This window comes from Amphiura filiformis, chromosome 2 (assembly GCF_039555335.1).
Source record: "Amphiura filiformis chromosome 2, Afil_fr2py, whole genome shotgun sequence".
Classification (NCBI taxonomy): domain Eukaryota; kingdom Metazoa; phylum Echinodermata; class Ophiuroidea; order Amphilepidida; family Amphiuridae; genus Amphiura; species Amphiura filiformis.
Genome location: NC_092629.1, coordinates 41,047,316 through 41,071,546, shown reverse-complemented (window position 1 = coordinate 41,071,546; position 24,231 = coordinate 41,047,316). Strand labels below are relative to the sequence as shown.

Below are 24,231 nucleotides of genomic sequence, written 5' to 3'. Positions count from 1 at the left end.
TTTTTCGTCGCCGAAGGCGGAAAAGTTTTTGTTTTTTTAATTTCATGCATTATACACAGTTAGGTGGGGAAAGTTTTTTTTTTTTTTTTTTTTTTTTGTGTTGGTGGGGAAAGTTTTTTTTTTTGCTCATGTAGTGGGTGAAGTTTTTTTTGTTGAAAAACTTCCTACCCCCACCCTGAGAATCTAATGGTGCGTCCCTAATCCGTGGCGTTGTCTTTTCGCCAGCTTCCCGTGACGCGTGTCCTGTACCGCCTGATCACATTGGTTGTATAACACGCGACATCTAGAGGTTTCTTGTGAATAATACACGCAGAACAATTGCAGAGCGTTGACGAATCAGTCAAGTAATGTGCATGCTGACATTCTCCAAAATTACGATACAAATCTTAATGTTTGAGAAATATATTTCGCTTTATTTTCCACTCTTCATGCAACTGCATCTCATTTTATATAACCAGTTATGCTATTTTTAATCAACACACCATGTCTGGTTTCAGTAATTTCATACACTTGTATGTTTTTTTCTGACGGAGAAAAGGTCAGTGCCGTTGTAGCTGATCTCGTCACAGATTTCTTAGACTATGTGGAGGCGATAGAATCACAGAGACATGACTGCACATTTGGACTAACTTTAAATCAATAATACAGCAAAGATATATGTAGTAAGCATGAAAAGTAGCATGTCTGCATTTACACAGAAATGCCTTACGAGATTTTTTAGTAAGTCAAATCATGTCAAATTCAGACTGGTCAAATTTGTTGTGTGATATGCGACCTCTAGAGGTTTGTTGTGACCAGGGATATGAAACTATCTCTCCTATTGCATGCATAACAATGCGTAGATATTGACGAATGAGACAAGTGTTGTGCATGCTGACATACTCCAAAATTATGATACAAATCTTACAATATTATAGATGACGTTTGTAAAAATGCCGCAAAAGTCAACTGGGTTTTATGGTCATTGAACACTATGTGCAATAACACGTGTTCTGTGCGCTGCATTTTAACAAATTGTCCGCATAAGACTCTGAGTCATAACGCGGGTTTCACTCAATTGGGATGGAATCGACATTCTCTAAATTGTCTTTAGATATTTACACGCTGGTTGATCGCTGAATTTATATACCATGTATTTCAATATTTGTTCAACTCTTCATGCAACCATATCTCACTTTGTAGTACCAATTAAGCTATTTTTAATCAACATACCATGTCTGGTTTTCATTTCATACACTTGTATGCTTGTGTCTGTCGGAGAAAAAGTCAGTGCCTTTGTAGCGGATCCTGTCACCGAAGCATTGGATTACGTGGAAGCAATAGAAAAACAGAGAAACAACTGTACATTCGGACCAACTTTAAATCTTCAATACAGTAAAGAGAGATGGATAAAAGAAGCGAAGATTACAGTTAGATCCGCTAATTTGCTATCATTTTTATCACGAACTGGATCACACATGCTCGGCTCCCATCCAGATGATGTTGATGTTTTATACTCTATTGTGCGCGCTAATGTGGATAACTATGATAAAGTATTTGGATCCGCAATAGCTTTTGATGCGAATTTATACCTTGACTACGAAATATTCTGTCCGTATGCGTTTAAATCACCAACCGGTGTAGTATCTGCTAAGGATTTATCTATTGGATATAACTACCACACAAACAACACAGACTGGTTTTGGGTGCCATATAAGCAATTCCATAACTATACCTTTGAAGAACCAAGTTTGAATACTTCTGAGCGAAGTGTAGACACATCTTTGATGACAATAGAGGATGGATATTGGACTCAACCCTATTTTGATTGCGGTGGTGGTGATGTGTGGATGGTTACATTCTCGATGCCTTTTTTCACGAGTCTACAAGCCTTGAATGATTCATTTCACGTTTCTCAGGAAAATGTTGAACGCGTATTTGCGTAAGTATTTTGTAATAGGTCAACATGTCTCAGCTTCGCGCGTTCGTTTGTGGTGCGCATTTGTTGCAGATAAATTAGCCAATTGGGGTGTTGCCCAAAATATCGCTATACAATCTACAAACCATGAATGATTCATTTGACGCTTCTCAGCAAAAGGTTGAACGCGTGTTTACGTAAGTATCTTTGAAAAGGTCAAAAATAATATGTCTCAGGCTCGCGCGTTCGATTGTTTCCAAAATATCGCTACAATCTACAAGCCTTGAATGATTTATTTGACGCTTCTCATGAAACTGTTGAAAGCGCGTCTGCTTTGAAAAGACCAACAAAAATAGTAATATGTCTCAGCCTCGCGCGTTCGTTTGCGGTGCGCATCTGTTGCAGATAAATTAGCCAATTGGAGTGTTGCCCAAAATATCGCTACAATCTACAGATCTTGAATGATTTATTTGACGCTTCTCAGGAAAATGTTGAACGCGTGTTAGCGTATAAAGTAACTTTGAACAGGCCAACAAATATATTATGTCTCAGCCTCACGCAAGAAATTGGCCAATTGTTTCCTAAAATATCGATTAAAAATAATGTTCTAAAACATTTATTTGGAAGAATAATGTGATTAACATTTTAAATCAGTCAAACTGTTTTATTTTGGTATATAAGTATGAAATATGTAAATTTGAGCATCATGCTTATTTTAATTGAGCTTGGGTCACGGAAAAAAGGGAACAATCCACCATACAGACTTTGTAAAAAGGGTTCTTGGCTGTCCTGTATGTAGAACCCGCAAGAAAAAAGGGTTCTTGACAATTAAAAAAAAAACCAAAATTGATCTTTCTGGCCTTTCAAGAACCCCTTTCAGGTCTAAAATGGTTCTTTTTGACCTTTCCAGAACACTTTCCATGTCTGAAATGTTTCTTTATCTTCTTTAAAGAACCATTTACGGTTCCACATACGGGACAGGTCAAGAATCATTTAGCTTCTACTTAGAGCAGTTTTTTCTTAGAGTGTATCATTATTTGGGTCTTACATACAAGTTTTTTTGAACTTATATCACAGCAAAATGCGAAAATACTTTTCGAATTCGAGCCCGGCTTAGTTTAGCCTATTTAATGGCCTCTAGGCCCTATGATTTATTTCGAAAAGAAAGCCTAATCCTGGAGCCTAATCAATTGAGAAGGGAATGGATTTTGTCACAATAATATCAAAATTAGTACTTAATCTTGTCGTCCATAACAAGAAGAAATGCATCACGATTTTTTGATATCCAGCTATAGTATTTTAATTGATTTACATTGAACATGAAGCTATAATATCTGTACTAGATAGCTTCATGTACTGAACATTTGCAGACCGGCCTTCTCCATGTAGCGAGTACCACATTAGATTGTGTTTACAAGAAATAATAAGCGCCACCTCCACGAAATTTCATATGCCAGCAACTTTGGTTGACAGAAGCAAAGATATAAAATAATACCAATTTTCACTCGTATAAAAAGCAGGGTAATTATATCGCTTCTCCTCTCTTAATACAGCGACGTGACAGGACTTTGTGCAAGGCTTGGTAATAATGTTATCTGAGATTAAAACAAAATTATTTTTGTACAATATTGAAATTTCCATTTCCCCATATGCATCCTTGCTTGGCTCTGATAACAATATATATTATCACCACTGTGTGTTTGAAGAGCTCTGTTGCAAAAGGCCTTACGGCCACTTCTGGTTGAAATTAAGTTATTGGCATGACATTGTAGTGTGGGTAAAAATACGTGGTTGTTTGACCTTCATTATCACCTTCCCTTCCGGAGATATGTGACCCGGCAGCACAAACGAGCCGTAAATTCCCTAAATTGTATTCTGTGTTACGGTGTAAAATGTGTACGAAGGTCGTATTCAGGCGGCGGATGACATGATCGAGCCGGCAACTTGTGAAACCGCCCGGCCGTATGGCATTTTCCAATATACTCAGTTAGTTTTGTGGGGTTCATTATCGAACCCCAACGGTTTTAGCTTGTATTTATATTATTTATCAACATAGGCCTATTTGTTTGTGATATTTCAAGCGTTTTAAAATTTCAAAATAATCCCATTCAATTACACGGTTGACGATGAAAATTTACTGAATTTAGAAAATACAATGCGGCCACCACCTGGTCGTATTCATCGATAACTTAAGCTGGCCCGACTTCCGTCTTATTTTGATAGTCAAAAACTAATCAATAATCCTATTGTTGAAGTGGATAATAAGCTTCTACCTTAGATGGCCGGCTATAGAACTTTTAATAGCTCTGGTCTTTGTTTGCTTTTGCTAAATCCTGTTCAAGTGGTGGGTTACCAGGCATTGTATTTTGGGTCTTTTTATCTTTTCAGTTTCCGTAAGTCTTTTGTTCAGATACGAAAACGCAAGGGGTTCAGTAAGTTACTGTAATCTGACTTCATTGTTAACTCTGAATAGAGAAGATGTAGTACCAATCAGCTTATTTCAATACAGGTGATTGCTTATGTCAATAAAACCGCGAGAAAAGATTATGTTAACACCAGTGTTTTTAATGGCCTAGCGCCCTCTCTCTTTAACATTGGTAAATTGATCTACATCAATTTCACAAAATGCATGCCAATCCGAATAACAAAATCCACTTTTTTCTGTAAAAACGTTGCAAATAAGCCCTAAAATCACAAAAGGTCCGCTTATGAGCCTGTCGAACCCCAAAGCACTTGTGCATGGCCACAGTGTCGCCCTTCCATCAATGTCTATCTCCCTATTTTGTTCCTCATGCCCCCCCCATGATCAGTCTCCCACTCCCTCCCCAGTCCCTACTCACTCCTCTCGAGTTCTTCTCTTTCTAGTCTTTCAGTCTCTCCCTCTCCTCTCTTTCTTCCGCACCCCTCCCACTTTCACTTGTTCAGTCTCAAGTATTTCCCTCCCTCCCTCCCCTCTCTCCCTCTCCATCCCTTGCGAAATTTATCAGTATGATCCATGTCTGAAAATAAGCTCTGCAAAAATATAAACATTTAAAATAAACCCGAGCCTTGCATATAGACCCAACCAATTATCAGATTAGCTTACCATTGGTACGAATGAATAGAATACATTATCTTTGCTCCAATGCAATTCCTTTGTATTGCATTTCAATATAAACATGATTACCAACTCACCACTTGTACGCGCCTCATTGGGAGATATTTGACTATTTTAGACGCTCGTTTCATCGCCAATATGAAAAACTTTTGCTTATAACTTGGCAATATGGTTAGTATATATTTCAATGCAAGACAATTTTACGAGGCACTTACGTCTAGGCGTAAGTGCATATACACTAAACACAAGTCAATTGAAGCCGTACAATTTCCCGCGAATTTAGGACCGTAAAATTTAGACTCTTCTTTTGTCTAGATTAGCACCCAACCGCACATCTCGAGGTTTTATGTAAAAAATCAATATAACTTACCAAAACGAAAACTGAAATTCACGAGCTTCAAATTTTCAGTAACTATTTAACAAAAGGCTAGAATAAAAGATTGGTCATACCTGGGAGACTACCACTTCAGAATAACAATGACTTACAAAAACTATTACGGATACGGAAACAGAAACTGAAAAGATAAAACGACGGTTTGTACAGGTATGCATAACCAACAATTAACAATGAGAGAACTTTCTTAAACCTCGTTGACTTGGGGATGATTTGAAATGACCGCCAATTATGACTGTTTGATATATATTGCCAGCAATGTGGAAAAAGAGACACATGTAAAAACGTAAAAAGCTATAATTTTGTTGAAGGAGCAAAGTTTAACAAACCATAACCTCGCTTCTGGATATCGTTTGAAGTCAAATGATATACCATTTTTAAGTTTATGATGTTTATTTTTAAACACGAAATAAAACAAAATTGACCGGGGAGGAATTTGCGGCTCATTCGCCGTGGACGGTCACATATTTCCTGTTTGGGGCAACTTGGGGAATTTCCGGAAATCTGACCTTAAAATGAATATAAAATAGTTTTGTTTAAATTTTTCATGTATTTTGCCGAATTTAATTAAAAATCATACTTAAAAAAGTAAATAGGAAGGCTTGAAAATTGTACCAAACCTATTCTTTTAGTTTCTACTCATCTACACGTTATCCAAAACAAAAAAACCAAAACAAATCAAAACGAACAAGTAATAATTGAACAAAAAGGCTATTTTTCTCAAAAAGTCGAGGTAAGTCCGTTTGTAACCAAACTCTTTATTTGTTAAAAGGAGAACATATTGCATTAATTACTTTGTTCTGTTAGCAACAATTTCACCCAATTCCCTTTTATAACATTTTGTGTGTCATGATAAAATCGTGCTGTGGTACAAGAACATAATATCCTACCAAAACTTTACAGAGAGCACGCAAGATTGTTTTATAATGGCAACGATTATGCATGCACCGAGACAAAGTCGAACAAATCCCCATGACGAAGATTGGCGGGATGGTCAATTAGCTGGGCACTGGATTATTAAAAGAAGGCTATAAATTACGATATCCCAAAGTTGCTCGATGAAACCAAAGTATAATTATTTTATGTTTTATGAAGCAGTGATATCGGCCTACTATTCAACGCTCCTAATGAAGCTAGACGGATAGAAATGTGAAGCCAGGCGCACACTGTTGCCGTAAGTGATGCGATCAAGCAAAATGAGTCGTTTCAAAATCAAAACATCATTATATATGTGTCATTGGTAGGGCTTTTTATTAGCAACAAACGACTGGATTTAAAGTGCATGAGTGTTGAGATGTGCATAAAATAACCATAAAAGACATGTATGAATTACATTGAAGAACGAAAGAAACAAAGAATATTTATGGTGGTACTAAACCCCCTGATAAATTTTGTGACTAATTTTGCATTTTTCTCACAAAACAACTATACACTGGTAACAAAAGTTATGTATATTATAGGGGCAAGGAATCCAATTACTTCACTGAAATTTCAGTGATTCAAGACAAGTGGTTCATTATATGTGATGCGATCAAGCAAAATCAGTCGGAACTCGGCAATAAGAAATTTTCAGTGTCTTATAGGATACTAAAATACCTTTACAAAGCTGCATTTTGCAGAAAACCCCATTGAAATTGAACAACCAGTTCCAAAGATATGCGCAATTAAAGAGGTTCCAAAACAAAAGGAAACAAAAGGAAATATTTCCTTTGTTTGGCTATATGGCAAAATCAATATTTCCGAGTTCCGACTGACTTTGCTTGATCGCATCACATATATGTTACGAAATGAGCTACATTCTGGTGGTACCTCTTTTCTTATCATAAATAACGTACCGCTTGTCTTGAGTCACTAAAATTTCAGTGTAGTAACTGAATTCCTTGCCCCTATAATATACATAACTTTTGTTACCAGTGTATTAATGTTTTGAGAAAAATGCAAAAATAGTCACAAATTTATCAAAGGGTGAAGTGTCACCTTAAAATATTCAAAATCTTCTCAAATAAATTTGACCTGTTTTAACGACAGAAATAGTGAAAACATGGTAAATATGACACTTAAATTACGGCTACTGGTTTCTAGCATTTAATGTAACACCAGTATTCATTAAAACTAAAATAAGCGTATGAAAATTCCAATAAATGACATTCGCGAAGACTAAAAGTCAATTTGTATGACTTATTAATGTCACAGACGGACGCAAAGATAATAACAATATTATTTTAATGGTAAAAAGCAGAATTATTAAACATGTCGCTTCTCCAATATTTTATTTGAACACGTATCAACTGAACTTTTACAAGGTTGCACATGGTGGCCGGTATTCACAAAAGGAGACTAACTTTAGTCCTGGATTATCCCTAGTCCTGGACTAGTTAGTCCTGGTCTAAGGATGATCCACGGACCAGGACTAATTGGTATTCACAAAAGCTGGACTAACTAGTCCAGGCCTAACTCGCGATCTGAAAGTTAATCCGCGGACTATCTTTTCAGATTGCGAGTTAGGCCTGACTAACACGAGATCTAACGGTCAATCCATGGACTAATTGAACTGCACATGCGCAACAGCGTCATCAGAGGCCGCACATCATCGATCGCGGGTTTTCTATGGTAGTCCGATGAAAATGTGACTAGAGATCAATCTTGAAACACCCTGTACACAAACTTATTTGTCATTTATACATTAATAGGCCTACATATTTATGTTTATTTATGTGTTTCCTTCTTGATTATAATTTCTTTTTAATTTAAAGTAGGCCAACGGGAATGTGAAAGAATGACTGCTAAAGAAAGTATAGGCCCTACGTTTATTAACGCCAGTGTTTCGACAAGTTATTATCCAGTATGGCTTTGCTTATTTAGTAGGCTTAGCGTATTATAAAAGTGAGGGACGGAGGGGCAGTAACAGCGGAGTTATTGCCAGGAGGAGCGGTTGTCCAGGTTTGACCATTCTTTCCTACTCATGCTTCGTTCACCCCAATTTTCACGGTAAATATGGAAATTCTGATATGAGCTCGAGGAGGTATGATCGATCGGAGTTGTAAAATTTTTCAACATTTTTATCAAAATTGCCTAAGAAATGGTCAAAGCGCCCACACTCCGTGTATCCGTGGGTGCTCATGATTGTTGGCAAACTTTGAAAACAACCCTTTTTGAATACTAGTATCATTTTTCGAAAATTTCAGAGGAAATAGACCCATTTCTAATTTCAATCGATTTCTCGAAACCCTCACATGTTGTTTTGGACAGAAACACGTAGGGCCTACGACTAGTCCCAACACCGATTTACTATGTGCACTGATTTCTGTTTCCCAAAATAAGAATTTCGAGCATTGCGTGCATGATGAATAATTGGATATGCACTTTTTTTTTACTTGATTCATAGACGAACAGTTCTTTTTTTTGCACCCAATCAGCGAATATGTTTTGAAAAATGACACTTTCTTGTGCGTTCCATAAATCATCCCATATTTTACAAAATGTCCGATATTTGAGCTAATAACGACGGATACAGGAGTACAGGGACCGTGGGAACTGGATCCGCTCCTGGTTATTGCCAGTATTCTTAAGTCTACTGCAGGAAGAGAAGGGGCTTTTTTGTGGTTTAGAGCGGTTCTTACATTATGCAGACTGGCAGACTGTGGCAGACTGGCAGACTGGGTTAGAATATGAGACTAGTATCAAAATATACCATTTGGTATATTTGGTAGTAGTGTCAGGTTTAAGAGCTACCCCTAATCATGTAAATGGTGGACAAAAATTATCAAGGTCATGTCAGGGTCATACAGGCTCAAATTGCCACAGATTGTTGCAGGTTCATACAAATTATTGGTGTGAAGGAAAGCGAGACAAGAAGCTGCAACAAATGTGTGACATAAAATCGAGTTACGTATAATATCTGGTAGAAATATATTATCAATTTTACATCATCAAACATTCGTTAGAAATTAAGGGGCTGTGCAAAATTTTTGGCGAGCCGAAAGGGGAGGGCAAGCGATTTTTGGCACACATTCATGGGCCGCCTAAAAAGTGTTAGGAAAACGGTACTGAAACGCTTTAATATGCAAATTTTCCTGTTCGCTGCGCTCGCAACATTTATCAAGGCCATTTAATAAGGTTTGTAAATTGGCATGTGCAAGGGGGGGCAAGCAAATCCCCCACACTGGGGGGCTCATAATTATTGCATAGCCCCTAAACATTTAAATAGTAGAATAGTATGGGAATAGATTAGGCCTAAATACCGTAGATATGTTACATCAAATATTTTACATCGAATAAAAAGTATATGTAGGGTCACTAACACTATTTGACAACCACTTTCCATCCCATTTATCATAAATCTAGGCCACCACACACTATGGACCACAATGACCGCATCCCAATGGCATAGCCCAATAACCTGAATTAAACAATCATAGTGCAAAATTTGACCTGAAGTGGCAGAGTATGAGTTTTTATCCCCATACGAGGGGCAGTCAGTATGTTTTAAGAGTTGACTCGTGACGTCATTTGTGGATCGTTTTCATGGCATTTCTCAATGATTACATAAACACTGTACCTTTGTCTTTCAAACAACACATGTAAAAATTCTATCACACACATGATTACGTAACAGCATTAACATAAAATCAATGGTCTAGAGTCACCTGGTGAAATTGAGGCGTTTTTCTTAAGGGAAATAAGAGGCTGAAATGAGGTATTTTTGTATTTTCTATATTTTCTCTGGAATTAAAGAATGGAGATTGCTGCCTTTTGGAACAGTAATAGAACACAAACTACCAGTTTATTAAACCATGTTTGTTGGGCTGTAAAGGTTTTAGTTTATTTAAAATGCGTGGTCAAATATGTCTTATTTTTGACAAAAACAAGGCTTTTCTTTCTTTAAAAATCTTGATATTGCCAAAAATAGCAAACGTGGAAATTTAAATTTTTTTGCCAGTTCTGTTGACTAATCTCCAAACATTTAATCGGGAGTCTCCCTAGAAAATATTTGAATCCGTGATTAAAATATAACTGTTATTGTACCATTGTTACATTTATACAAAAAGTAGTGGTACAAAGAGAGAGGCCATCGTTTGAATGAGAAATTTATTTTTTAAACTTTTCTGTTCATTTCAGGTTGAGATCATCCATAAAAATTCACATGAATATTTAAATTAGAATTTTCATAGCATTTTGTAATATTTTAGGCCCTATTTACATGGAATTTAGCAATTTTCGTGCATTTCCACCATGTTGTATCGGTCATCCCACCTGCGCATGCGCAGATTGTTGTTTCATTTGCACCAGGTATCATCGCACCGAGTACCAGCTCTTACACGTGACCAGTCATTATATTTTAGTCTGTTTCATTTTGGAGATAATTAATGTCATTTGTAATAACTGCTTTTGCATTTTCGCCATTTTTGCAGAATAATTTTGCTTCCATTCAAGCCCTAAAGTTGTTGAAGTTTCCAGACGTCCCATTTCCACCAAAGTTTAATGGCAAGTCTCATATTTTACCAAATGCAAACGGAGGACCTAGTGTTTATTCCTGCCCAAAACTAGCCATATGCACCTTGTACTTTTGCTGTTTTTTGACATTGTAAACACGTGTTTTTCTGTAATTTAAAAGGCCCGCCTTTTTGCGTGATTTGGCAGTGTCCCTAGTATATTGATTTTATGCTAATGCTGTTACGTAATCATGTGTATGATATAATTTTTACATGTGTTGTTTGAAAGACAAAGGTACAGTGTTTATGTAATCATTGAGAAATGCCATGAAAACAATCCACATATGACGTCACGAGTCAACTCTTAAAACATACTGACTGCCCCTCGTATTTTGAAAGGTCATTCAATGAATGTACAAATGTATTGGGGTTAAAGAACTGCCCCTGATAGATGAGCATGTTGTGGATGATGTGGATCCTAGTGACACTAGAGGATTCCTAGCATGAGGGTCAACCCATATTGCTCAATACAATAGGGGTATTTTGTTAAATAATTGAATTGAATTGAATTGAATTGAATACATACAATTATTAAGTATGACATTGGGGTGTACCTGTTTACACAGCAACTGTTGTAAAAAATAACAGTTTTATAATGATGGAAAGTATTTCATGAACATGCAACAATCCAGTCTGCCACAGTCTGCATAATGTAAGAACCGGGTTTAGAACATGGAAATTGCTACTATTTCCATGTTTAGAGGAATAGGCCTACGAACGGGCCTACTTTGCTGTGGTTTAAAATCCAGAACATTTTTGAAATTTTGAAGATAATTGCATTAAGCCTAGAGGTCAAGCGGCTCTTGGCCCTTATGCCATCTCCCTCCATCTGCTCATAAATTTTACAATAGACATACGTGTGGAATGTCTACATTTTAGCTCTGGGGGAGGGTAACATGGGGGAGGGTGAGGGGAATGAGTGTTAGGTCACGACAGCTGAAGGGGGGTGTGCAAGCAATACTTTTGGCACTCGGACATAAGGGGATTTTTGCTACACATTCATGCGGCACCTTTTCAATAAAACGCTGTAAAAAGCTTTGAATTATTGCATAGCCCGGCTAGGCTAAGCATAAAATTCAAAGTAACCGTCATCATGAAAACTTATTGCCAGCCATGCTTTAATAAGATGTGTAACAAAATACCATTGCATCTAACAACGGTTTAGAACCAGAACTTCCGATGTCCAAAATAGATGTTATGCGCAATGATGAGTTCAAAAGCTTTCTGATAAAAAAAGGTGTTTTGAAATATAGGGACAGAACACTTAGGCCCTATATCAATTTTGTCATACGTCACAAATTAATAGAGCATAATTTAAGTACACAATAAAATGGTGGACGTTACACCCGACTTTTCATCCAAATAGCGACTTCTGGTTCGTCCCTCTCGGTAATATTCTTATAAGTGAAATATATGAAATTGATATTATATGTTACCCAACTTTCCAAAATTCAAATGAGCCATAAACACACACACACACACATAATTATTATGGTTATCATTTTTTTCTATTTTTTTTATTATTATTATTTTTCTCTATATTTTTTAACATGTTTACCAGGAACATCAATATCATACATTTCCAGGAATGTCTCTAAGTATCGATTTTGCTGCTGATAATAATGCATTGACACATTTGAAGTTTATTATCCATAGTACAAGGCACTAGGGACCGCTCACAAACACTTGTTACGGTGGGGGCCTGACGCAAAAACAAATTCATAGTGAACATTTTTCGGGGCCCCACCTTTTACGATCTCAAAAATTTAAGCCCCCCCCCCTTATTTGACATGAAAACTATGGGTCAACCCCATTTTCCCCAGAAAATTTGTGGTCATTTTTTTTAGGGCCCCCCTTAGGAGGATCAAAAATTTTCACACCTCCCCTCCCCCCTTTGCATCAGGCCCCCCTAACAAGTGTTTGTGAACGGTCCCCTATGGGTTTGGGATTTTCTTTTGCTACATTAGTTGAACCAATGATTTTGGCATCCTTAAACATGAAATAATAAAACTTTGGTTCCATTTTTTGTATGCCTCCTGTGCTCCACACGAAAGGTCGAAAGTCACAGTGGGGCCAAACTTAAAAATAGTCCCATCATGTTGTAATGTATCTCAAATTATTCCTCTCATCGCAGGGAATAACAAAGTCAATGGTCATCATCTTCTACTGTGCTTAGTTCAGTTGTAAGGTCAAATGTCAAATATTTCATACACAGAGATCAAAATTAAAATATGGTCTGATTTAATCGAAACTGGTCTCAAATTACTCCAATTGTTTCCAATATTTCATGTTTTTGACACCCTAAAAGCTGTGATTAAATTGGTGCACTTTGAAAATTGGGCCACTATCCATGTGATATTTAACCTTTGACCTATTTTACTCAACTCCTGAACTAACCATTAGTTCAGAATGACAGTTGACTTTTTTATTCCAAGTACTGAGAGGACCAACAATTTGAGGGATGGATTGCAACATGATCGAACAAATTTGAAATTTTGGCCCCATTATGACCCTTTGATCATGGGAAGCACAGGGGGCATAAAAAATGGAGAACAAATTCTAGTCAGGTGCAGCCAGTTACTCAGAAGACCAGGTAGTTAAAAGACTCGCTATTCAGAAAACCCATTATTCAGAAGGCCTGTTAGTCTGAATTTTCTGAGTAGTGGGCCTTCTGAATAACAGACTATCTGAATGGTGGGCTTTTTGTTGAATTTTATGTAAAAGTCCCGGTTCTCAGAATTTTCTAACTATATAGTGCGACTTCTGAATAGCGGATTTTTTCTGACTAGTGGGCTGTATCTGTTAGAAGACCTGCTACTCAGAATGCCCACTATTCAGACTTCTGACAAGTGGGCTGTTTTAACCGTAACCCCTAACCCTAACTTCTGAGAACTGGGGTTTCTGAGTGGCGGGTTGTCTGATTAGAAGGGGTGCAAAGGGCCCGTTAATCAGAAAGCCCACTACTCAGAAAAATACCCCTTCTGATTAAGGGGTTTTCTGATTGATGGGTCTTCTGGTTAGTGGGTCATTGTAAATGAAAACAAGCCCCCTATTCAGAATTTGACGGGTTTTCTGAATAGTGGGCTTTCTGAGTAACAGGTCTTCTGAGTGGCGGGTTGCCCCCTGCAGTAAAATTAGATCCTAACTCAAAAATTACCCAATAGCACCCTGTACTACCATGGCGAAAACAGACAAAATGTTCACTGAGAAACTACACTGTATTTGGGGCAGTTTAAGATTAATAAAATAAAATAATCTGCTTTGGCTTAATAAATTGTAAGATCAATAATAACAACTTCAACGTTAATCTGCCACCATAGAAAGTAACAATATAAAATTAAAATTGTATGAATTAAATACCGTAACAAACATTTTTCACACACTTAAAATGAAGAGGCATAATCATGCTGATTTAATGGAATGGTCCAGAAAAATGTTCAGTGTAATTTTGCAATCTAGGCCCTATATCAAATTCAAATTCAGTGGTTCTTTAACATTTATGTATAATCTGTAAATTGATTTCCTTTGAAACGTTCACAGAAGAGATCTTGCACAAACATCTTTAGTCATCCAACTGGTGGTGTCAAATGTTACTACTCATCATGCTTGAAGAGGTCTGTAGCAGGAAAGAAAGAAATAGCGTAGTTAAAAACTCATAATATTGTGGCTCTTTCTTTTTCTCCTCTCTCTCATTTTCAGATCCTTAGATTGTCTTATATAATTTTTAAAGGTGGGTGGTCAGATTTTTTTGGCATTTCATTTTGTACCAAAATAATCTGATTACAAAGTTTTATGATAATTATACTAGTGGTTTTGAATTGATGTAAGCAGTTGTTTCACAATGGTGTAAATAATGTTAACAGTGCAGGGTTAACCATGGGGATGAGGCTATTACTATTTTGTTCATAATATGTAAACAGAACAAATTTCAGGCCCTAAATTTCACTGGCATTATGATAATATATGAGCTTTCTTCTGGTACCAAACCTCTATTTTGATAGGATAAAGTGGGAGGGGAAATAAGGCTGTCAATCTGGCTACACCCCTTTAAAATAAAGTGAGTCATCTCTTGGGATTTTGAGACTAAACCTGAAGTCGGAGCCATTTGGGATTTTGTCAAGAGACAAATCCTAAAATGATGAGTCAAGTCTGAGTTGAGTCGTTACAAGTCTTGTTATTACAACATGTTACAATGTGATTGTAGGTTTCTCAAAACTTACTATGAAATTTACATCTTTTAAATATCAAAATTTTATGGATTTTAGGATTCTTACAAGGAACATTGTATATTAAACATGTTAAAAGAAACTCACCGTTTATAGATTTAGGCTAAGGCTGTATTTCTTGCTTTCTGTTCTCTCATGGCACATCTGAAACAACTGAAAACAAAATAGCAACATTTTAGAAATAGATATCAATCATATCATCTTCAAAGATTTTGAACACAAAATTAACATATTTCCTGCAATGAAAACCTAGCACATGAGAAACCCTTGAAGTTGGCAACTATTATGATATTTAGTCCTACTTCTCTGCACTCTGTTGCCAGGGACTTATGAAGGCATTAGGGACCATTCATAAACACTTGTTAGGGGGGCCTGATGCAAAAAGGGGGGCCTGAAAAATGTGGACCCTCCTAAAGGGGGGGCCTGGAAAAAATGACCACAAATTTTCCTTGGAAAATTGAATTGGACCCCAACGGTCATGATTTGCTTTGGTGAACTCACTGATTCTTTCTGTTCATGTAAGTGGACTGCCTTCAACTGTACAGGTTAAGTGAACATTAAAAGCCAGCTTCATAGTAACCAAAATGATGTGACAGGAAAAGCCTTGGCTATTGCACGAGTATATGTGATCTAAATATCATAATTGTTGTTTGAAAGAAAAAGTTTATACAGTTTGTCATGAAAATGAACTTGGAATTCAGACATTATATGTTAAAAAGCAGTTGGGCTAAGTCCACACTCAACCTGTTGAAGATCTAGAAATATCTTCCACAGGGGGAGTATGAATTTCAAATGGAATTAGCACATTAACTAACACTATTTGACACTCACTCTCCTCCTATGGAAGATTCAGACTGAATCAAATGGAGCTGCCTTAATGTGTTCATTCCATTTGAAAATTCAGCTGAAAATTGCTAACAGCTTCCACAGGGGCAGTGTGGATTTTAAATGGAATATTACTGTGGGACTGGGTGGCGTGTGTATGTGTGCATGCTCACAGGTGATGTTGAAAAGGTGGCTATGCCGGTATGGGCATGGCAGGGGTGTGTCATCAGGCTGTGTCGGTTTCAAATCTTGCAAATTTAAAGAATTGACATCTTTTTATCATGTTTCCATAGTTCTTACATTGTATATCAAATATATTAAAAAAGACTCACCATTTACAGATTTAGGTGAAGGCTAAGGTCGTAATTTCCAGTTTTCAGTTTCAGTGCAACCAAACCAACATAGCTTTCAGTACAACCAATGTATCACACATCTGAAACAATTAACAAAATGGCAACATTTCAGAAATAGATACCTCTTCAAATATTTAGAACACTTGTGTAGATTTGTCCTGTCATGAAAACCTACTAGCACTAGCAAGTTTTATACTGTTTTTCATGAAATTGAACTTGGAATTGAGACATTTTGTTATTGTAAAAGTCGAAATAAATCAACTTACCAGTAATATTGGGCTAAGTCATTTAAAGTCCACACTCCCCCTGTGAAAGATTTTGAAAATTTGAAACTCACACTCTCTCAGATACTGAATCTTTTTCAGAGGGTGTATGGAAATCAATGGAGCTGCCTAATGTGTTCATTCCATTTAAAATTCATATTCCCCCTGTGGAAAATATTTCTAACATATTCCACAGGGGTCATGTGGATCTTAGATGAAAACACACATTAAATTTGAATTTCCCCGGAATGCAATTATTTGATTTGAAATTTTTTCTGGGTACCGGAAAAAAAACAACCGTGTGCACAAGTTTTTGTGGATAAGCTTGCAGAGCATACATGTACATACACATCATGCAAAGTTTTGTAAGGCATGCTGAATCAAGGAATTTGGCCATTCTCCCAATATTTTTCCAGGGGGGTGGTCCATACAATCATTCCCCCAATGTTGATGCCTGTATGTATGTTTCTGACCAAGTTAACCTCATATTTGGCCATTTTAGCCTCAAAATTGCAAATTTGTGTGCGCTTGGCATGAATTTATTCCCCTTTTGCCCCATATTTCAACAGTTTAGCTTCAAAATGGCACATTTTTTCGTGCACATTTGTACCTTTGTACCCCCGAATGAATGTCAAAAAAGAATTCTACGCCACTGGTAGAGTATACAAATACAATTTCAAGTACTATAGTATACAGCAGAACCTTGGTCTGAGATTTGCCACTGTGTTAGCATAAACAAGAAAGTCTGGCTCTGATTGGCCAATTCAATCATGTCATCATTGGATCGACACCTCATTCACCGGTGATGCCACTTCAGGTAACCAGGCATGACCTATAGTCTGTCTTGTGACGTCTCAAGTTGAGAGAACTGTAACTCCATGTTGGATTTTGTAGTGGCAGATTCAATATGTGCGCAACGTTAATCCCGCTGGACGTTTACACACACATAGAAGGGCATTTTTTCAGGGGGTCAATTGAGGGGCAAAATGAATTTCACGGGGGGGCAAAATCAACCAATTTTGCACAAAATTACTGCAAAAAGTTTCGTAATTTTGGGTGTTTACTGGGGGAAAGAGGGGGACAAGAGGTCTGACTGGGGCATTTGCCCCCATGCCCCCGTGGTGCTGCTATTGTCGAGTCTGCCACTACAAGATCCAACATGGCATTACCCATTACTTGAGACAAGACACATAGCTCTTTTATGGGAACTTGAGATTATCAGCAAGAGCACCCGGACACTGCTGAAGGAATTAGCTGAATATAGATAGTAATAGGAGCTCCTACTTCTATGCCATATTGGCAGAGGCTGAGCCCCAAACATATGCCAGGAAAAGCAAATGAATAAAGCATTTTCCACACTGATATGTGGCAGTGACGTCAAAGTATTGAGGCAGCTGTTTCGAGTGTGCATATGCAGCGTCTTTAAGCATATGTGTGTGTACGCCAGCGCTTTGAGCAAACACTATCGATTTGTACTGCTGCGCCCAATGAAATGTGCACTGACGTCACTGCCACATCAGGGTGGATAATGCTTTAAAGCCTGGGTGATCACCACTGTACTGGCACTGTTTTATGGCTTTATACCAGGTAACCGTTGGAACAGAAGGACATCCCTAAAGTCCGATTCAGACTCTACAACACATCGCAGCATGATGCTATGCTTTTAAAACATTGCGGCATCAAGTCTGATTCTTACTCCACATCGCAGCGCGATGCGATGCTTTTAAAACCTAGCAACATCGTGTGATGAAATGAAAATGTACATTTTAATTTCATCATGTGATGCTGCGATGTTGTAAAAGCATGTGAGGTCTGCATCTCCTTTTATGGTCATTCTGCCGACCTTGATTTTACAGCAGCCAATCACAAGCGTGCACGGGTGCAATATCACAGCGCGATGCTATAAAGTTGAACAAAATCCAACTCCATCGCGGACCAAAATTTCCACTGCGCGATGAGAATTTTTACCGCCAAGCTTGTAAAAAGCTGGCTATGGTTTCAGTTTTTATAGCATCGCATCGCACTGCGATGTGGAGTAAGAACCAGACTTCATGCGATGATCGCACGATGCTGCAATGTTTTATAAGCATGTGGTATGGGGTCTGCATCTCCTTTTTATAGTCATTCTGCAGACCTTGATTTTCAAGCAGCCAATCACAAGCATTGCATGCATGGCCATGATATCGCAGCTCAATGCGAAGAAAGTTCAACTTTCATCATCGACAAAATTTCCACCACTCGATGAGATCGTATTGCAGCATCGCATCGCGCTGTGTCTGATGGAGTCTCAATCGGAGCTAGTAAACATATGAACCATGATGTCCTTTTGATCGCCGTGATCCACTGTTTACCATTACACCAGGACTTGTTTATACATGTAGGCTAGCATTTCATGATGTATGGCAAATACATCAGGACATACTCACATAGCCATAGGCCTACGTAAGCTTACAATGTTACGTGGCATGAAATTTAAAATGCATGAATGTAAGGTTGAAAATAGCTCTGGTTACGGCATACCTGGCTACTAATTCACGTCTATGCTTCATTACTTTGCAGACCACAGTCGCCGTTAAATCTTACACGAACGAAAATATACGAAATGCATTTTTAGATGGAAAATTGGGAATTTTTACCCGAGTAATGTGGCGGTAGGTATGGCTACATGTCAAAATTCCAATTAATTACGGGCATTAATAAAGCACTTCCGGGAACTGTTGATGGGCGGGGCGTTACTAATTTACATGTTAATGATGTTTCGTCACAGATGATGTCCTATGTTTTAATTCGTTTTTTAAATAAAAAAGAATGAATAAATAATCACAATACTCACCGGAAATTTCAGCCTTTCTTGTAGTTTCGCGGCCCGATTCCCGGTTTGGTGAACTAAACTCGGCCTATAAACTTATTTACGTAGGTTCCAAGGCGACCTTTCGCAACATTTTCAAAGCTGCAGTAAGTTTGAAAGTTCTGATCACTTTGTTTGCCCCTGACAGCATTTTTATTCAACAAAATGATTAAAAAAGTGCCCAAAAACTGCTATTTCACAGCCACCGGTCACCGCTTAGTCCACAAGTTAAACCTGCCCTCTCAGTGGACTAAATTTGGTGCCGTTTTTGCATCATTTTAGTCCAGGACTAAGGCTAGTCCACTTTTGTGAATACCAAATAACTTTAGTCCTGGACTAAACCTCCGATTTAGTCCAGGACTAAAGTTAGTCTCCTTTTGTGAATACCGGCCGGTGTCCTTAAATGATTAATAAAGCTAAATTACCCATTTGTATGTTAAAATTTGCAAAAAGGGAACACTGCGAAAATGTTGAACTGAACTCGCATCAGATGACATTAAAAGCTCAAATAGATCATGGTCAAAGACATTTTCAAATTACACAAACATCCATATTTTTCTTTTAGTATAGGGCCTAGAGATACTTAACTATCATTAGGGATGCAACATTAGATATTGGGGGGGGTTAGGGAGTTTTTGAAAAAAACTACGCCCACTATTGAGACGAAAAAAAAACTTTGCCCACTTGTGAGATAAAAAAAACAATGCCTCACTGACGAGTAAAAAAAAATCCCTACCCAACTCTGTATAAATGTATACATTAAAATTGAAAAAAAAGACAACTATCTAATGGTGCGTCCCTTATTGTACTCTATAACCCCAAGGCTTTTAAAATTCAATATGAATTACTGCCACAGACATTGCTTCATTTAGTGATACTGATACTAGATATAGACTTTTTAAGTATTCAATTATAATTAGAGCGCGTTATAAACGAAACTCCCTTGAATTTTGTATACAATTTTAATAAAACATGCAAAAACTCAATTTCAAACATTTGAAAGACTTTAACAGTTTTCATTCTGTCAAAAGAGGTCTGCCGAGATCTTTCGGGCTTTGTGAGGACGGGTTACAGTGTTCTCAAATCTTTTCTTCCATTTCACTGCATATCAAAACCTCTTTAAACCACTGTCATTATCTGCTTCACAACCCCTTTTCTGATTTTCAAGTGTTTTAAGGGGGCACTCAGGGTCACTCAAAATGGGAAATTTTAGACATTGTATTGTATTGTATTGTATTGTATCTTTAAAAGTAATGATGATAAGTATATAAAAGTATACATTTTCAGAAAGAAAATGATGCAAGGAATCCAAACTAGCACAACAGATTAACAATGAGCAGTTTGATTTTCCATGCCAATTTTTTTCGGTCCACCATATGGAAAGGTTTCTATACAAAACACCTCGATACACCTGAGCACACGTTTTCGTCCAAGAGCTTCTAAGCAGAGAACAACAAGCAGTGAATGCCTCCACCACAGTCTTTGATTATACTACACGGTTGCGTGCATAACAATGTGAGAGCTGTGGAGCTTCTAGCTGAAAATTGGCCTCTTTGATTGGTTTTTGTCGAAACCTCAAGTGTTCCGTTCATCCAATCACTTTTCGTCAATAGGTCAACAGATAACGCAATTCAATGTTATAACAAGGTGAATGTGGTAAATCTGTTGAAAACTACCTATCCAAGCATATTTTTTGACCAAAATGTAGGTTTTAAAAGTCAAAACCTCAAGTGTTCCTTACAATATTTGTCAAATTTTATGTCATTAAAGGAAAAAGCACACTTAAATATTGTCTAGAATGAGCAATGGCCAATTCTCTTTAAATTACAAATCTTATGCAAAAAGTTACTATTTTCTCCTGTTTTGTCATACAGTTGTAAATTCGATGAACTATGACTTTGCTAAAAGAGCGTTTACAAATTGATATGCATAAGAACTTACCCTAAATATCCAAATTGTGTTCTAAAGACACAAGACAAGATTTGGTTTTCTCAAAAGATCACCTCGCCATCTAATGTTTACTTTCCTTTGTACATTTTGGCGCTTATTTATTTTATTTATCGAGATGCAAGAATCGTATATTTCACAATTCAATCTTTCGATCGTCGGTAGAAGGTAATAAATTCAATCTTATCAAGGACAATAAATGGTCAACATAATAGCTGGCCATTGTGGTACTATTTACTATCCAATCTACAGTATTTTGTTCTCCTAACGTATTTACACTAATTGAACTTACGAAGTGACAGTTGTGTCATCTTAGACAGCGTGACCTTTGCATGGGAGTAAAACTAATATTTGTATTATCTAACGTCACTTTGACTGTTTATATTAGGTTTTTTTTAATTAATTTCAATTAACCATATTGGAAATTGATCAATTGCCTTTTAATACAAACCAATTGATCTCAAGACATCCTGTTTATTGAATAGTTTGTGAATTAATTCTTAAAATAAAGTACTTACACAAATGTATTTATTTATCCAGAGAAGATGTAGATAGATGTAGATTTATCATTTGAAGGGCAATTTCAAAACGTTAACTCATGTCGTCAACGAGCAGTTTAGGAACAACCTATTCGTACAGTTTATAAATAGGAGGTGGGTTGATTACCCCCATCTAAAGGTGTGTAACCTGATTGAAAGCCTCATCCCCTATTTTACCCAATCAAAATGCAGATTTTGGTATCATGTGAAAGCTCATATTTTTCTCATTAACATATTGAAGTTAGGCGTTCCAAATCTGTATATTATAAGAAATCATAAAAGAAACTGTTGAATTAATCTTAACTGTGGTACACCACATTTGAGACTAATTCGACAGTTTGTTTTGATGATATCTTCAGAATTACACCGATTTGGAACTCCTAGTTTCAGCGTGTTAATGAGAAAAATAGGATATCTCATTTGATATCAATTTATTACATGAATATCATTAATAAAATCACTGTAGACTATATTATCATGATTATCACTCTCTTTAAATGTCAGCAATTCCATAAAGAAGAGGTTCCATTTACAAGAAACATTTACGTGTACTTCTTGCATGGATGCTTGAAAGGGATGACATTTTATGTCTAAAGAATTCCATTTCCCAAATATACCAGGTCACCTTCCTTTAAATATTATTTCTCGCAAGCACATCCCCCTCATCGTTTATTTGCGATCCTCACATGTATTATTTGCATCTCACGCCCTGCTAGCATTAAGGGCGGCTTCTTAAGTTAATATAATTATTTCTTTTGGTCAAATTTGAGCAACTTAAACAATTTAAATTTCACTTCAAAAAACTCAAGGAGATAAAATGGCATAATCAATCATGGGTATGACAAAGCAGATATACAGGCTGGTGCATATAGATACACGATTTTAACAAACTAAATCTTGAATAAATAAACTAAAAACTAAAAACCTCTGACATTAGGTTCAGCGACCTATTAAAATGAATGAGATACTTGTGATAATTATAAACAAGTTATTTCTTATTTTGCGTGACAAACCCAGAAATATTACTCACGGCTTTCGCCATCTTGGCTGATGGCTTGATCACAAGTGTCTGTTGTGATCTGGTCCACTACGTTTCCCGCGGAGGTTGGATGCACTCTCACTCCCAGGGTTGAAAGTTGGTTTTAGCAGTGGATCATATACGTGACTGAGAGAAAGGGGCCAAAACTAACAACCGCGACGACGGGGCTTATTCTCTCCACCACCCTGCCATTACTCAGTCAAAACTAAATCAAAACTAAATAATGAAAAACATCACGTTTCTATGACCCAACTTATCTAATTTTTACTTACCTTTGTACATTTTATTAAGGATGTGCGGTGGCTTATATTTATTTTATTTGTCGAGTTACAAGAATCTTATATTTCCCAATTCAATTTTTCAATCATCGGAAGAATCGCAATAAAGTCCATGAACAAGGGCATAATAAATGGCCAACACAATAGCTGTCCATATTGGTAATATTTACTATCTAATCTACAGTATTTTGTCTGATAACGTATTTGCACTAATTGAACAAAGTGACAGTTCTGTCATCTAAGACAGAGTGACTTATGCATTGGAGTAAAACTAATATTTGTATTATCTAACGTCACTTTTAGTGTTTATATTAGCTTCTTAATTAATTCCAATTGACCATATTGGAAAGTGATCTAATGTCCTTTTAATACAAAACAATTGACCCCAAGACATCCTGTTTATTGAATAGATTGCGATTTAATTCTTGAAACAAAGAACTTTTAAGTATTATTACTTAAAAGGATAACAAAGAATAAAAACGGTTACTCGTGTCGTTATCAAGCAATTTTTGAACATACTATTCGTACAATTTATAAATGGGAGGTGGGTGTGTTACCACCCTCTACAATATTCACCGTTTATATATTATATCTTGCAACCGCATCGTTTATTTGCGATCCTTACATGTATTATTTGCATCTCACGCCCTGCTACCATTAAGGGCGGCTTCTCAAATTAATATATTTCTTTGGGTCAAAATACAGCATTTGAAGCAACTTAAATATGTCTTCAAAAAACCAAGGAGATAAAATGGCCTAATCAATCATGGGTATGACGAAGTAAATACAGGGTGGTTAATACATCAGGTAGAAATGCGATTTTAACAAACTGTATCTGGCTAATGATTAATGCTCTGTGTGCTAGCCATAGGGTGCAACATATAAAATCCAAGTTTGGAAATAGTTTCTCAAAATATCAACAGCTATCCCAAGAACCACTGAATCAATACTAGGCTTGTTTGTTCTCATTTTAATGCGCTGTTTATACTGATTTCAAATATGGTTATGAATTTTTAAAGAAATTTTGGAACTT

General features: G+C 36.8%; 1 protein-coding gene and 1 long non-coding RNA gene across 4 annotated transcripts in view; one reads left to right on the top strand and one right to left on the bottom strand.

Annotated features, from left to right (window-relative positions):
* Positions 1–990: 990 nt before the first annotated feature.
* LOC140146224 (probable G-protein coupled receptor CG31760) overlaps positions 991–24,231 on the top strand; it is an 86,197-nt gene continuing 62,956 nt past the window's right edge. Inside the window, exon 1 of the mRNA XM_072168006.1 lies at positions 991–1,921. Coding sequence (XP_072024107.1) covers positions 1,131–1,921 — 791 coding nt within the window. The 5' untranslated portion in view covers positions 991–1,130. The remainder of the gene's footprint in view (positions 1,922–24,231) is intronic.
* Positions 14,276–19,461, bottom strand: LOC140146225 (uncharacterized). 3 transcript variants are annotated; one of them, XR_011858209.1, is made up of 4 exons: positions 19,381–19,461; positions 16,264–16,364; positions 15,194–15,259; positions 14,276–14,496 (listed from the first exon to the last, which is right to left on the bottom strand). It is a non-coding gene; the product is annotated as an uncharacterized lncRNA (long non-coding RNA). The 3 variants fall into 3 exon arrangements; XR_011858210.1 differs by lacking the exon at positions 19,381–19,461 and adding an exon at positions 19,184–19,253; XR_011858208.1 differs by lacking the exon at positions 19,381–19,461 and adding an exon at positions 19,068–19,149 and having other exon boundaries at positions 14,277–14,496.